The 16,533-nt window shown below is 39.1% G+C and overlaps 1 protein-coding gene across 1 annotated transcript in view; it reads left to right on the plus strand.

Moving 5' to 3' along the window:
• The window catches only part of PACRG (parkin coregulated), a 510,195-nt gene that overhangs the window by 265,370 nt on the left and 228,292 nt on the right, over window positions 1–16,533 (plus strand). Inside the window, exon 3 of the mRNA XM_047093169.1 lies at window positions 12,205–12,376. Within this exon, the coding sequence (XP_046949125.1) occupies window positions 12,205–12,376 (172 nt within the window). The remainder of the gene's footprint in view (window positions 1–12,204; window positions 12,377–16,533) is intronic.

Raw genomic sequence — 16,533 nt, forward strand, 5'->3', positions numbered from 1 at the left:
GTGGTAAAAGCCACAAGTGATCTGTTTCTAACTCTGTCCCAACTTCTAAAACTGCAGAACTTTCCAGGTCTATCATTCATTTCTTGCTTCTCAGTTTGATTAACACTTGTTATCCCCAAATATAAGTATCTCCTCTCTACCTGTGACAAAATTATACTATTTTTAGCATTATATAGAAATGTGATAAAGGAAAGAGAAACTCCAAAGATATGTATTAATTCATAGTTTGCTCCTTTTATGCCCTGTTGGTTTAAAAAACTATGCTATTGTTAAGTTTTTAAGGAAATTCCTTTAACTTTATGACAGGTGACCAAAGGTGGGAATGTTCAAAGCTATAGAACAAGGGATTATTTCTTCTTTATTTATTACACTTGAAAGTATCACTCATCGACAGCTGCAGTTAGGAACATACAATTCCTGGATAATAAAGGTTAAGTGTGCATAAATTCGAGATCTGCTTACAACTGACCTTTAGCTGTCTTGTTAGCATTTTTGACAGAAACTTAAAATAAGGTTATTCCATAAAATAATTTGACTCTCCATTCTCAAGTCCAGATTTGTTACTCAGTAATTAATACCTTTCAGCTAGACAGAGCCTTCAGTATTGGTAGTAAAGCGACAAGCCATCAAGATGGTGAAAAAAGGTGAGCAGGTCAATGGGAGGAAGCACTGGGCTCCAATCCTCACTCTGCAACTGCTTGGAATGTAGTCCCAACGTGTCACCAAGACTCTCCAATCTTTATAGATTGAATTGGACAGGCGCTGGGGCACCTGGGTGGCTCAGTCGGTTGAGCATCCAACTTCAGCTGAGGTCATGATCTCACAGCTCATGGGGTCAAGCCCTATGTTGGGCTCTGTACTGACAGCTCAGAGCCTGGAGCCTGCTTCGGATTCTGTGTCCCAATCTCTCTCTGCCACTCCCCCACTCATGTTGTGTCTGTCTGTCTCTCTCTCAAAAATAAATAAACATTAAAAAAATTTAAATTGGACAGACTCACCATCTTGATAAGTTTGAGTCCACCCATCCATGAGTATAGTCAATATACTCATTTGTTTCTAAAACACTGTACCATTCTTCCATTTGTGCTTATCAATAACCTTTCGTCATTGCCCCCATAAACGTCTTATGCATTGAGTGTTAGCTTTGTTACCAGTTATCTTTAAGGGTTTGTTTTGCTTTATTTCTTGCGATTGTGAATATTTTAAAAAATATTTTCTATGTAGTTTTTAGTGGCATATGGGAATGCTATTATTTTTAGTGTGCTGATCTTTTATGCAGCAATTTTTCTGAACTCTCTTCCTAATTAAACTTGTTTGTAGATTCTCTGGGCATTCTATGTACATAGTTAAATCATCCTCAAATGACAAGAGTTTTGTTTCTTCCTTGCCAATATTCATACATATTTTACATTCCTCCTTAGTTAGAACCTCCAGTACAATGTTGAGATGATAACGGTCTCCTTGTCTCCTTTGCATGGATTTCTCCATAATTAGAATGCTCCTAACATTTCACCGTAAAGTATGATAATTTGCTGTAGGTTTTTGCATTGAGTTTTTATTTTTTTAATGAATGATTTCATCAAATGCTTTGTGTGCATGTATGAAGATGATCTCATTTTTCCTCCTTTGATTTAAAACTTTAAACATGCTGTTGAAGTGTCCTGGTGTTTCTGCAGTACAGCCTACCTGCCACAGTTTTTGTGTTTTTTTTTTTAATTTTTTAATGTTTATTTCTGAGAGAGAGAGAGAGAGAGAAAGAGAGAACAAGCAGGGGAGGGGTAGGAAGAGAGGGAGACACAGAATCCGAAGCAGGCTCCAGGGTCTGAGCTGTCAGCACAGAGCCCGATGCAGGGCTCGAACTCACGGACCGCGAGATCACGACCTGAGCCAAAGTCAGACGCCTAACAGACCGAGGCACCCAGGAGCCCCTTACCTGGCCACGGTTTTTAACATGCCACTGCATTCAGTTTGCCTCGTGCTTTATTTCGATTCAGTGAGATTGGGCTGAGCGTAGTGACAAGCTTATGCTGGCCTCTGATAGTGAGTGTGTCGTTTCCTTCTTTTTCTGTTCTTAAAAAGTCTGTACAAATGGGGCATTTTTCTATTTTTTTAAGGTTAGATCATTTCATTGTGATTCCATTTTTAACATGTTATTATTTCTGTAAGGATTTTCTCTTTGGTCTCTTAGTGATTTAAAAGTGTCTTTAAGGGGCCCCTTGGTGGCTCATTCGGTTAAGCGTCTGAGTTCAGCTCAGGTCATGATCTCACAGTTCGTGAGTTCGAGCCCCACATCAGTCTCTATGCTGACAGCTCAGAGCCTGGAGCTTGCTTCGGATTCTGTGTCTTGCTCTCTCTCTCTCTCTCTCTCTCTCTCTCTCTGCCCTGCTCACACTCTCTCTCTCTCTGTCCCTCTCAAAAAATAAATAAACATGAAAACAATGTTTTAATAAAAGTGTTTTTAAATTTCCAAATATGTGGAGGTTAAAAGTTTGCCCATTGTTTACTTAGTTCAACATTTGTATTATTTAATTTTCTTCAAAAAAACGTGACACATATGACATAGATATTTTGGAATTTCTTGAAACTTACTTTGCATCTTACCACTGTTCAGTTTCCTAAACTGTCTCTAGGATGCTTGTAAAAAATCTGTCTTATGTAATTATTCAATGCAAGGTTTTATAGAGTCCCATTAAGTAGACCTTATGTCTAAAATGTATCTAAATTTCATACTGAAAGGGAAACAAATAATAATAATTTAAAAACTCAGAAAACGAAAGCAATAATGGGGTGACTAGCTAACCGACCAGATACTAAAATCTGTTATACTGTGTGATAATTAAATCAAAATAGTACTGGTTTATAAATAAGAAAGTCCTGTGAAACAAAATAGAAGTCAAGAAGTAGGGCTTTCTAATCAGTGAAAGATTATTTAATAAATACTTTGGCACAACAGGATAGCCACTTGGATAACAGTTACAGTTGGAAGAAAGTCTCCCACCTTACACCAAGAAAAGTTACAAATGGATTAAAGATTTCAATATAAAGAAATCATAAAAATACTAGAATAAACCATTATAAATTGTCTTTTCTAATTGTTTCTATTCTTTCTGTTACAAAATGGGGGAAAAAAGCTTTTTAATGATGAGTCAAAATTCAGAACCCCACCAAAGATTAATGAATTCTAAAACAAACAAGCAAAAGTCTTCATGGCAAAAAAAATTTTTTTGAAACTTCCATAACATACAAAAGTTATATCTCCAAAACATTAAAGAACTTAAGAAACAGAGAGAGAAAGAAAGAGAGAGACAGAGAGAGACAGAGAGAGAGAGAGAGAGAGAGAGAGAAAAGAAAGCAAATATCAGTGGTGGCAAAGGATGTGAAAAGACAACTCACAGGAAAGGGTGTACAAATGGCTTTCAAAAATATCTTTAAAAGGTGATTATTCTCACATTAAGAAAAGTGGAACTTAAAGCATCACTGAAATATTGAAATTTACCTGTAATATTGTCAAAAATCCAAAACTTTGATAGCATTTTCTTTGGGTAAACAAAGGAAAAGCAGCTACTGTCATTTATTGTTGATGAAAATGTAATTTAGTACCATCCCATGAAGCACCATTTGGCAATTTCTATCAAAACTGCAGATATATACATCCTTTGAGAAAGCAATTTCCCTTCCAGGAATTTATCCTAGATCATACTTATAATTACCTTTTTTTTTTTCACTTTTCTGTGCCATTATATTTAAAAAAATTTTTTTTTAATGTTTATTTTCTGAGAGAGACAGAATGCGAGGGGGAGAGGGGCAGAGAGAGAGGGAGACACAGAATCTGAAGCAGGCTCCAGGCTGTTAGCACAGAGCCCAATGTGGGGCTCGAACTCACGAACTGTGAGATCATGACCTGGGGTGAAGTCGGATGCTATACTGAATGAGGCACCCAGGTGCCTCGACAATCTTTTAATAAGAGAATTTAATCTATTTATACTTGTGATACTTACTTATATATTTGGGTTCATCCTACATATTATGTCCTCTTCATGCATTTTCCTGGGGGCAGGGGGGATGTTTGACCAGCCTCCTGTTGGAGGACTCTGTCTTCTGTCGATAGAGCTTTCTTCATTCCGTCTACTACATTCTAGTCTCTTGAAAGTTAATTTCATTTCTATTCTTTCAGTGAGTACCCTTGCACTTTAATACGCTTAATTAATCTTAAAGCTAACCAATAACCTTATTCCTCATCCTTATCAATGCAAGGAACTTACTTTGATTCAGATCACCTTATCATCGTCTCTACTTTTGCTTCTAGTATTGCGACCTCACTTTGTAACCTCGCCACAATCGATGATTTTTTTTTTAATTTTTATAGTCAGTGCTTACTTGGTCTTATCCATTTGTTCAACAATTTACTATTATCTCTTGCATCTCATTTCTTTGTCTTGTGCTCAGCTTATTCTTTAGTACATTTTATCCTTCAGTCGGGATGATGATCTCTGGGTTCAAACAACAAACAAAGAAACAAAAATCTCCATCTTGGTCAAACCCATTTAGTTTGCCTTTATCTTGCATGCTGGTTTGGCTAAGTATGGCACTGAAGATTGTTTTTCAGTGTGTTGAGGGAGTTTTACCCTGTCTTGTGGCCTCTATTTTGTTAATGAGAAGTGTAATTTCACGTGTAATTTTGATTGTTTATATGTAATCCGTCTTTTGCTTCAGATGCTTTTAAATGTTTTCCTTGACTTTGGAGGTTGATAGTTTTTCTGAAAAGCGTCCAGATTTGCACCTTCAGTCTGAAGATGCGCATCTTTCTTCAATTACGGAAGATGTGCAGGCATGATTTCTCCAAATACTGCCTTTCCTGCCTCCCTGGAACCCCCCTGGGTCACGTGTGGGAGCATCCCAGATGGCGGACACCTGTGCTGCCTCTGCGTTGGCCTTCCAGGTTCTGTGACCCAGTCCCCTCCTTTTCTTTTCATCTGGGGTCAACCTGTTCACCAATGACTGGATTCTTAAGTTAATGATGCTCTATATTCTTTAGGAATTTTATTTAGTTCTTTCCTAAAGAATGAAATATTCTACGTTTTAAGCATTTAAAAAAATTCTTTCCAGATTTATTCTGTAATTTCTAGTTGCTAGTTCCAGAGCCCATTCCCATGCTCACTGGTCTAGTTAGTCTTCCTTATGGTGGCTCCATCACCACGATGGTGGTAAGTGTTAGCGGGGTTGTATTTTCTGTGGCAGCCCTATGCACCTAGATGATGCAAGTATTAACACTTTGGCATTTGCTTTGTCTGGGCCCCAGAAGTTTCCTTCCCAGGGTTGAGGAACAATGTTTTTTTCTTAATTCCTTGACTTTACATTTCCCTTTGGGTTTCTCTTTCTCAAAGGAGAGTTTTCCCATCAAGAGCTTTGTCACACATCAAGCTCTCTTTCTCTTTCTACAAACTTTCTTTCTGTTTCCACAAATATATGAGAGTCTTTCTGGCTCCCTTTTCACAGGGGCAGCCCTTCTAGGGTTCTACTTATATGCAGGAATCTCAGCTTATCCCTTCACTTACCAAATGGCCTATTTGCCTGGACTCTGGAGACATTGAAACCTCAGTCCCAGGCTTCCCATCTGGTCTATATCCGATATTCTCTCAAGCCACACAGCATTACCTCTGTGACTCTGGGTTTTGTCTTTAAGTCTAGCATCTGAGGATTTCCTGACATCGACTTGGCATTGAACACACTTTGGTGTTTTTCAGACTTTAAGGATCCACGTTAAGCTTGTCTTCTAGCCTGTGTGAGGTGTCTTTCTTTTTGACACTTGACATACAGCATTTTTCATGCTAAGAAATCTTATTTTTGCATCAAAAAATTCATGTATCTGTACATAATTTTAACTGTATATCCAGTATCACTGAAAAAGTTTAAAATGATATTCTTTCGGTTATTCATCATAGTCACATCCACATGCATTTGAAAAATAAAAGTACATCCCTGTTTGGAATATGTTACATACACTGTCCAAAAGACAGTGTGCAATGCCCATGTAATTTGTGAGACCTCTTTCAATAACTCAACAACCTCTTCAAGGAAGAAGAGTGGAGCTGAAGCTTGATTTTAGAAATCCTATAATAAGTCCAAATGAAATCATAATATATTAATAGATGTTTATACTATTAGATAATTAGATAACCTAAACTATTTTAGATTAGTTTGTGATTTTTAAGCAAGATCCTCGGTTCTGATTATAGGAGTTGTAATAGCAGATATTTCCAATTATATTTCCTTTGCTAATTGAAGCAAAGATATGAAAAGTGTAAGACTAAGTTTCTAATTTGAGGTTTATAATGAAAATCATTAACCTCATCGTGTTTCTGACCTTTCAGTATAGCATTACTACCTTACACATTTGTTACGGGGATAAGAAGTTATATATGATGGGCCAGGTAAAGTTGGAATTTTATTGCTTTTGACCAAAGGTCACTGCGAGATTTAGAGATAACTTGTGAGTACTGTGTGATCTTTAAAAAGTTATGAAACATAAATTTTAAAGAGAGAGAGATTCTGTGAGTAAAACTAATTGATGTTCCTGGAGTGAATGTCCCAAGTAATCATCGATCAGTATATTACCATGTAATTTTACCTGATGTATCTAAAATGGCCCTTGTTCTGTGATGGACTTCAGACAAATTTCTTTTAATTCTGGATTTCTTGCATAAATGTTGAAGAAAGTTTCCAAAAGTTTATAAGTTTGAAAACTAGTATTTTTATAGTAGTACTAAAGAACTATAAAGTGTAATATGTCATTAAAACTAATTAGCCTAAGACCAAAATTACTTATGATATAACTAAAGAAAAGGTTTGTTTCTAAATAAACAGTAAATAAATAACCTTTTGTAATCTAAATGAACAAAAGAAACCATCGATTGAAAAGAATCCTAAGGGATAGTAGTCACCATGTCCTCATTTATCTTTTCTTTAAATTTTGGTTTTCATCTTGAATTATTCTCAACATCCATATTTTTTAAAAAAGAATTTGTATTATTATTACCAATATATTAATTATGGACATACATTAATATGTTCGTTTTGATGATACTGTGAAAAACAAAACTTTTCCTTCTGAAGTTTTAAAAATAAATGGAATAGCAAATTAATCCCTAAATGATTTCTAATGAGGCTAAATAGAAACACCAAGAAGCAAACCATCCTGATTGTCTATTAAAACACTCATAAAATTCCTGAAATGTAAATAATCGTTGCAATCCCAATGGAGGAAACATAGCATTTTATTTGTAGAATACATAACATTGTAGAAAATTTAAATCTATAGAAACCTACAGGCCCCATCATGCTACAAGGCCAGTGATCAACACCAGGCCCTCTGTGCACTTTGCTGCGGTCCTCAGTCTTGGCTCTAGAGATGGCCATTCACCATCTGGCCATTGTTCCCTTAACTGAGTATCCTCTCAAAGAGTTAGCACAGAGGACAGATTCAAAAGGTCAGAATTGAAATTCAACACGTGCTTCTTTTTTTTTTTTTTTTTTTTATTTTTGGGACAGAGAGAGACAGAGCATGAACGGGGGAGGGGCAGAGAGAGAGGGAGACACAGAATCCGAAACAGGCTCCAGGCTCTGAGCCATCAGCCCAGAGCCTGACGCGGGGCTCGAACTCACAGACCGCGAGATCGTGACCTGGCTGAAGTCGGGCGCTTAACCGACTGCGCCACCCAGGCGCCCCCAACACGTGCTTCTTGAGTATTCACCTGTTATATGCCTTTCAAACACCCTTTCGGGCAATGACAGAACTTAAAACAACAGAACTTAAAAAACTGCAATGAGTACATGATAAAGTGTACCTAGCAAATCAAACAGGGTTGGTCGGCAGTGATAAGAGGGTCTTACTGAACTGAAATCTAGATACGAGGAGTTGCCGACACCCCAGAGGTCTGGAGAGAAGGGGAGCAGAGCTTTCAAAGATAGTGTCTAAGGAGGAACAAGCGAGGCTAGTCTGGTCAGGGAACAAAAGGCACCAGTGGTTCCAGAGATTAGTGTTGCAGAAGGATGGTATGATGCAACAGGACCTGGGGACGGATCAGGGAGGCCCTGTTGAAACTTGAGTCAGGAGCAACCACAGATCAGGACCCAAGAGTATGGAGAATGAAAACGGGAAGGCAAAAGTAGAGACAAGGACATTATCGGTTGCAGTAAGCTGATGGCTTAGACTAAGCAGGATGTATGCAAAATGGCGGGAAAGGAAATGCAATCAGAATTTGCTTGGAGATGTAATCAATTGGAAAGTGATGGACTGAACACCTGACTTGAAGGAAGGAAATCAAGGACGGCCCCTAATGCTGGGGGTGTGGGGTCAGGAGGCCTAGGGCCAAGTGTGTCACATAATGAGAACAGAAAAGAGACTTGAGGATTAGACAAAGTGAAGGTCACTGGCGACCTGGGAAGATGCACCTGCAGTGGAATGAATGGTAGACAGGTGGGCTGAAGAGAGAACAGGAGTGAGGAAGCATAGACAACTTTACCATGGACAAATGAAAACAATGCGTAGCTGGCAGGAGCTCTACAAAAAAAGAAAAGTACATCAAAGAGAAGTCAGATATATTTTTAAACAAAACACACATGATATCTCCTGATTGTAAATGGAACGTCAGAGGATTTACCAAGGCCTAGGCCACATTCTTCACCCAAAACAATATTATAATAAAAAGAGGAACCCTAGAAGATATTCAAGTAGTAAAAAAGTTATGTACAAGAAAAGTCGCCCTATAGCAAACAGAGAAATAATCTATACTATTTCAAGTAGTTTGTGACCTCAAAATATACTGACAAGTTGTTATTCCATTAAGGCAACAGATCTACAATGATATCAGATATACCAAATAATTGTCAAATGGGTCAGAAGAACTCATGGGAAAAGGATTTCTGGTAGAAATGAACGGCTATGGTCAGTGAACTTGTAGTTAGAGATCTAGAGGTAATCTTTTCTTTCTCAACTTCTCTCCCTCAGTCTTCCATTCAATTTTGCTGCCCCTCAATTGCTGCTGCTTTTTTTTCTCTCTCTCTCCTTTATTCTTTCTTCCATTGCTTCTCTTTCCTTCTTTTCAAAACATCTGAGAATAAGAATAGTGTGTGCTCAATATTTATTAAGACATATTGTGAAATGGGAAGGAAGGAAAAAAAAGAAATACAGCTTTAAGCTACTCAGAAAAGATACTGTGAAAACATAATGCCAGGGGAAGGAAGGAAGGAGGGAGGGAGGGAGGGAGGGAGGAAGGAAAGAAGGAAGGAAGGAAGGGAGGACGGAAGGAAGGAAGGAAGGAGAAAAAGAAACAGTAGACAAACCATGGCGATATTAGTTATGGCGATATTAGTGTTTGAGTAGACTGAGACAGCCTGCATTAGTAATGATAAAGGGGATGGAGACATGAGGATAAATGGAATGGTCACCAGGAGATTATAATTATGCCTAACAACAGAGTCTAAGAAGTAGTGTTATGTCCTGCAGCCAGAGAGTCTGGGTTCAGATCCCAGCAACCTCTCTTACTAGCTGCAGACCTTAGGCAAGTTATTGAACCTCTTAGTGCCTCAGTTCTCCATATTGAAAATTGAGATACTGATAATTGTTACCTCTTAGAGTTGTTATAAGGATCAAATGAACTGATGTTGTTGATGTTGTTGGTATCGTGGCCCCAAACAATACAAAGAAACATAGCAACAGAATTCCAAGGGGGAAAAATGGCATGTCAGCAATCTTAGTAGATTTTTTTTAATTTTTTTTAAACGTTTATTTATTTTTGAGACAGAGAGAGACAGAGCATGAACAGGGGAGGGGCAGAGACAGAGGGAGACACAGAATCTGAAACAGGCTGCAGGCTCTGAGCAGTCAACACAGAGCCCGACGCGGGGCTCGAACTCACGGACCGTGAGATCATGACCTGAGCCGAAGTCCCAAAGTCGGACGCTTAACCGACCAAGCCACCCAGGCACCCCAGTAGGAGATTTTTAATTTGCTTCTCTAAGTGATGAAAGTTTGTTTTAAAATGTTTGAGAAAGGGGCGCCTGGGTGGCGCAGTCAGTTAAGCGTCCGACTTCAACCAGGTCACGATCTCGCGGTCCATGAGTTCGAGCCCCGCGTCAGGCTCTGGGCTGATGGCTCGGAGCCTGGAGCCTGTTTCCGATTCTGTGTCTCCCTCTCTCTCTGCCCCTCCCCTGTTCATGCTCTGTCTCTCTCTGTCCCAAAAATAAATAAACGTTGAAAAAAAAAAGTTTAAAAAAAAAAAATAAAATAAAATGTTTGAGAAAGACATGAGATAGCCACAATAAAATATTTAAACAGGGTGTCTTATCTTTCACATCATTACAGAAAAAAGTGAGAAAAAAATCTACATTTTAATAAAGCTGCAAAAGAGAAAGGGAAAGTAGATGTAAAACAACAACCAGGGACCAAAAAGGAAGATGACAGAAATAAAACTAGACATAGCGATAAATGTGAATGGCTTAATGTATTAAAATAAATAAAAAGCCTTAGATAACGTTAAAGTACAAAATTTAATAATTTGCTATTTACAGGAGACATATGTACATGTGACAACGAGCTAAAAGAAAGAGAATTAGAAAAACATCAACAATATAGAAAAAATATAGTACAGATAACATATTATTAAGAAGTTAGGCTACAATGTAAAATTGTAGATAATAACATTGTACCTTTTAGAGGCTGAATGGTGTAGCAGTATTTTTTTAATTGTACAAAATAGTGTTCTAAAATGTCTTCAAATACACAAAAACCCTTGAGAAGATTGGCATTAGATATATGTTCCACAAAATTTTAGTGTGAATAAAGTAAATGTGATGAATATACAAGGAATATAAAATAAAATTGATGTCTGTATAAACCTCCCTGTGGGATTCATTTTCCAAGGTCAATTCCGAGAGAACAGCTACACATTTAACTCCTAACCCCCTATTTCCCCAGTTGGCTGGGTGGTCCATGAGCAGACTGGAGACAAACCTCCCACTTGGGAAACTGCAGGACATTTGATTCACCGAGACCTACCGTAGACACTTGGAAATGTGGTGGGAGGGTTACCAGTTACTCATACCCACGGACAGGCAGGTGTGTGGCTGGAGACTCCAGAGAGCTGGGAGAGAGCTGGAGGGCATAAAAACCTCCTCATGGAAAAGGCGGTTGCTCTAAGGTCTTGATGAGCTCCTCATTTGATTATAAGGTGATCCTTGGAAGCTGCGTGCATTCGTAAGGACTTGAAGACACGGCGAGTGTGCACCTCTTACTGGAAATGCCGCACCCTTTGCTCTGTAAAGCAGTCTGACTCTGCTGGCTTCTTTCCATCCATGATATCACCATCACTTCTGTCACCTTGCAGGTAGCAAGCCAGGTCATGGATACTGCAGACAGGCAAGGGCCTGGGCTAGAACAAATTCCCTGCAGCTCCCAACACATCATATCTTTTCTCAACCCCAGAATTTTTGTTTCTATCCCCCGTTGGTGCTGCATATTACTGCAAAGATCAGGACAAGGAAGCACAGAGGCATCATTGAGGGTGAAAAATGTAGCAATGGAAAAAGTGATATATCTCTGTTCCCAGATGAGGCAGGTGAGAGAGACTGCGGTATTTTGATTTTGAGCTGTCTTGATAGGACCAAGATTCCACTTGTCATGCAGGTTCCAGGGAACATTCTCGCAATCATATTTGATTCCTCATTCGCATACTTGCCAGGTCCCGAAAAGACACATTTCACAAGAATGTATTAATGTGCAGTCCCTATTAGGTTCTTGTTAGAAATTCAGATGCTAATCTCTTTTCAACGTTTTTTTTTCATTTTATTTTCACATATATGTTTCAACATACACACGATAGACTCCTTGAATCCTTTTCAGTATTGCATTTGTGCCAAAGAGTGAAATATTAACGAAGATCCCCAAAACAAATACTAAAATGCTCCCAGTGTCGATTATTATTGTTTTAATCTCTTGAAATTGAAAGGGCGGTGATTGTAACCCCATTGCTAGTAGAATAAAGACATGATGATGTACTTCAGGTTGTGAGACGAGTTGCTTTGTAAAATGTTCCCAAAGTCCTGGAGAATGTGCTTCCCCTGAGTTGGTTGACAGCTTCATAGCTGGTCCGGCCACGCTTCGCCCCAGTGTTGTCTTCACATGGCATTTCTTCTCTCTCCTTTCAGGTGGAAATTGAGAAGCTGGATTACCATCATTATTTGCCTCTGTTTTTTGAGGGGCTCTGTGAAATGACATTTCCCTACGAGTTTTTTGCCCGGCAAGGAATCCACGACATGCTGGAACACGGGGGGAACAAGATTCTTCCTGTCATTCCACAGCTCATTATCCCGATAAAAAGTAAGTGAACAGGTGAAAAAGCATCATTCAGCTTATAAGGTGCCGCTTTTTGACAACTTGCTAATTAAACAATAAAACACAACAGGCTGACGCTTTCTCCAGGTTTTGCGGGAATTTTATAAATTGACTTACAGGGCCAGACATCCCAAATCTACTATGTCCCATCATTGATCCTGCACCGAAGACTAACCACATAAATAAATTGCATGGGGTTTATGCCAACTTAAGCTGCTCCCCAGTAATGACACAAGCATTAAGATTAATTTACACATGCAGAAGTCAAGTGTGTGTCTTTGTATTAAATGCTACCACTGACTTCCAAGTTCTTTTAAAATGACATCCCTAATTTTTAAATTACAATATAAACCCAACCATGTTTAGTATCTTTTAGGTAGTAGGATTCGTAATTTTAAGGGAAAAAAGTCTGGAATGGAGAATTACTATTACTACATATTTGAAATTTTTTATCTGTAATATAGGGAAACTCTAGAGTAACCCTGTCATTGATGTCATCTTTGTTTATAGAATGAAATGCTTTCTTTCTATGGCCACATTCTTCAGATATGAGTCCCTTTGGATGAGCTGGCTGAAGAAAACCCTCTCCCAAAGTGTTTCTCAGATTTGCACTCATGGGATAGCCTGTAATGGCTCCCAAACAAGGCCCAAGTTGTCCTCATGTTGCTTCACAGCTGCTGTTGGCCCTTATAATAGAGCCATCGTATTGGGATGAGACTCCAGGAGGGGACGGCCGGCCTCTCAAGTCTGAATGGCCAGGTCTGGGCCACCATCCACCATCATGCCCCGGTTGTGCGTGCACCGGTTGCCCATCTACACTGCTGCTGCTGATAGAAAGCAGAGGGGTGGTGCTGAGCACCTCCTGGACAGGGATATCCCACCGTTTCCCAGCCACAACTGCCCTAGGCAGCTCTGCCTTGTTCCCTAGTCCAGGATGAGGGACTTCCTGGGACGATTGACAGGTCACCTGCTTAGTCTCCTAGCCTCTGGGGGAACCCCACCCTCACTGTCTCATAGGTGCCCTTGTCATGTGCTTTGACCAAAACAAGAACTAAATGGTTCAACATTGGGTCATGTCCCACAGCCTGGCTCATGGAATCTTATCCATGGTGACCTTTTTATTGATTTGAATTAGGCCTCATTAGAATTCCAGGTTTGGGGCAGTCCTGTTGTCACTGTTGAAAGTGAACCAACCCTGAAACTTCCTCTCATGTTTTTGAGATTTTTTTTTTTTTTTGTCAGAGATCTGTAACTGACCACTCCAGATCTCCACCAAGACACAGAAGTAAAACCAGGTGGAAGGACAGGCGACCTGCTGTGAAAAGTAACATGTAGAGAGAAACCACACTTTAAAACCATTTTCCTTTCCCTTTGTGCATCAGCGGAGTGAAGGGCTGATCTTTGAAGTCCTTCAGGAAGGATATATAACACTGAGTTACAGTAAAACCTTTTCCAAATGTGATTTATTCTAACAGCTCACCATTTTTGAACATGTTAAATTCTAGCTGAAATGCTACATTTTCTAAGGAATGATGCACAAGTTTTATTGACAAATAGAAAGGCCCAGAACATTCTCCGCAGAACCTATCTTTATAGTACACGATCCTTCACCTCCTGCCCCCAGCAGAATACCAGCAACATCTGGAAGTCTGTTCTTTTCTTTAAAAGAAATTGATCTTATCAGAACCACTGTCTTCTCGGGACTTTTTTGCTCATATCTCCTTTAAAAACACTGATGGGCAGAAAGAGGGTTTCTAAGTAATATTTTGATATACTGTTTACGATTAAAACATACCAAAGCAGAGCATTGCAGACCAAGGTGAATTGATTTTCAGTTTTGTTTGGTCTGTATTTTAGAGATGTTTAAACGAGTTAGGAGAGAAGTGATGTGTTCTAAGGACAAAATTCACAGTATGCACATCCTAGAGGTAATTTGCTCACAAGTGAAAACATTATTAAGAACTCAGTAAACGTGTTTTGTCAGGTAAAATTAACTATATATGAATTTGGTAATTCAAGGTTCTAGAGGCAATGAAAATTTGTTCTGGTAGATATCGTTGCTTTTCTTCCTGGGCTTCTGCTATTATATACTGATCCTGAATCTACCTTGGCTTACTTCTCCATCTGTTTACATCACTGAAAGCCAATTTTTTTCCCCCTCGGGAAGGAATACTGATTATGTAAGATCATGCACAGTTCCATCACAGTGTGAAAAATATTACGTGCAAAAAACTAAATCTTTCAGGTGAATTCTAGAATGAGGCTAACTGATCTAGAAGCAGGCTGATACACATAATTGGCATAGCACGTTAACAGGGGTGTGTGCCTTACTTTCAAGCTGTAATATTAGAATGATTTTGGCTCTCTCCAGGGGCAAAAATTAATGTCACCATCACCAGCTGGCAGTTTTTGAATAGTTTTTCTTGAATTCTAACTAATACCTCTAGTAGTAAAGCAAAATATAAAAACTCCCAGCAAGGGTAAGAAGGGGAATGGGCTTCCTATCTACTTCTAGAATCTGGGGGTGATTTCAGTTAATTACAAGGCTCGTCACACCAATACAAAAAAAAATTAGACACATTCAATGACTCTAGACTTTCTAATGTGAAAACAGGTAAGAAGACCCTTTTCTTTCTCATTCCATCTTTTGTTCCAGACCCCAAGTGGGGTCATTCAGTAATAACCAGAAGAGCACACACCTCATTCCATTTATGCTGCTTTATAGTTGTTCCCCTTACCTCCCACTTTTTGGGTTATTCTAGGTCAGAAACTCCAAGAAAGTACCCGTATAAAGTAGTCAGGGTTGGCAAGGGAGCACTGATTGCTGAGAGCAACCAGAAAACTTTGTAGTCTAGGATGAGATGAACTCTCTCAGCAACCTGAACCATGGGCTGTAGATTTCCATTTACTCCATCCAGTTAGGAAAACATAAATCCATCAAAATACAGCAGAACAATTCCAGGGAGGAACCTCTAGAAACTCTGCATATTAAACTCAGAAGGGGATTCCACTGGTGTCCAGGAGGATGAAGAGGTGCCAAGAGCCACCACAAATGCTGATTGTGGGAATCTCTCTCTTCAGTAGAAGCAAGAACAATAACAATAACACCGCCACATGGGGCCATTCATAAAACACTGCTTCACACAAGAAGGAAATATCTGGAACAGTGACAGAAAAAGAATACCTCAGTGACATTTAGTGTAGGGTCCAGAAGAAACCTGTAGAAAGTTGTATGACATCCTCAGGATGCAGGAAGATGTGGCCTCTAGGAGACAGAGGCGGAAACCCACAAGAGGAGACAAGACTGAAATGAAAATAAACCAATGCTGAGCGAGACAGGGAGACTAAAGATGACAGAGCACAAAAGACTCTGAGTCAAGACTCAGACTCAGACAAAGACTCTTTAGTCAAGAGACTAAAGGTCACATCTGCACAGCGGCATCGGGAATGATCATCATCTGCGCAACACCAAATTGTCAATGGAGGCCACCACCTTAGGACGCTCTCTCAGAAAAGACAAGATAAAATAAGGTGAGAAAGAATATAAAATGGAGAACAGAGACATAAACAGGAGCTAACAGTTCTAGGGAGTCCCGAGAGGAAACATCAAAACAATGGGAATAGAAATGATAATGGCAAAGGTGATTGAAAGACATTTTTTTCTGAGATAGAAAATACCCCTTATTTTGCAGGTAGAAAAAGCTCGTTGCAGTCTAAAGACAACGAATAAAGAGAGACCTGTATCTAGGCACATTTAGTCAAAAAGCTTAGATTATAACATAAAGAAAAGCCCTTCAAACATTTAGACAGGGAAAAAGGCTACACAACAAAGAAATAAAAATAACCGGGGCTAAGAATTTTTCCAACATTAATCTGAGACAACAATGAGAATCAGAAGAGAAACACCTTGAGTACATTTCATCCAGTTCACATGAGCAAAAGACATGATGTATATAACAAACTGCATGAACATTTGAGGGGAAAAAGACTTATAAGCATAATGTCCACTTGCCTGTCGTACAAGAAGTTACTGACAATATGCTTTCACTCTCAGAAAGTAAAGCAAAGTTAAGAACCCCAAAATGAGGATGTCATAGTGTGAATTAAGAGCCACTGAATCTCAAGTTCAGTTTATTTTTTTT

The sequence above is a fragment of the Lynx rufus genome, unplaced genomic scaffold (assembly GCF_022079265.1).
Source record: "Lynx rufus isolate CCGP_SWC_20201006 ecotype Redwood Valley unplaced genomic scaffold, mLynRuf1.p SCAF_32, whole genome shotgun sequence".
Taxonomy (NCBI): Eukaryota; Metazoa; Chordata; class Mammalia; order Carnivora; family Felidae; genus Lynx; species Lynx rufus.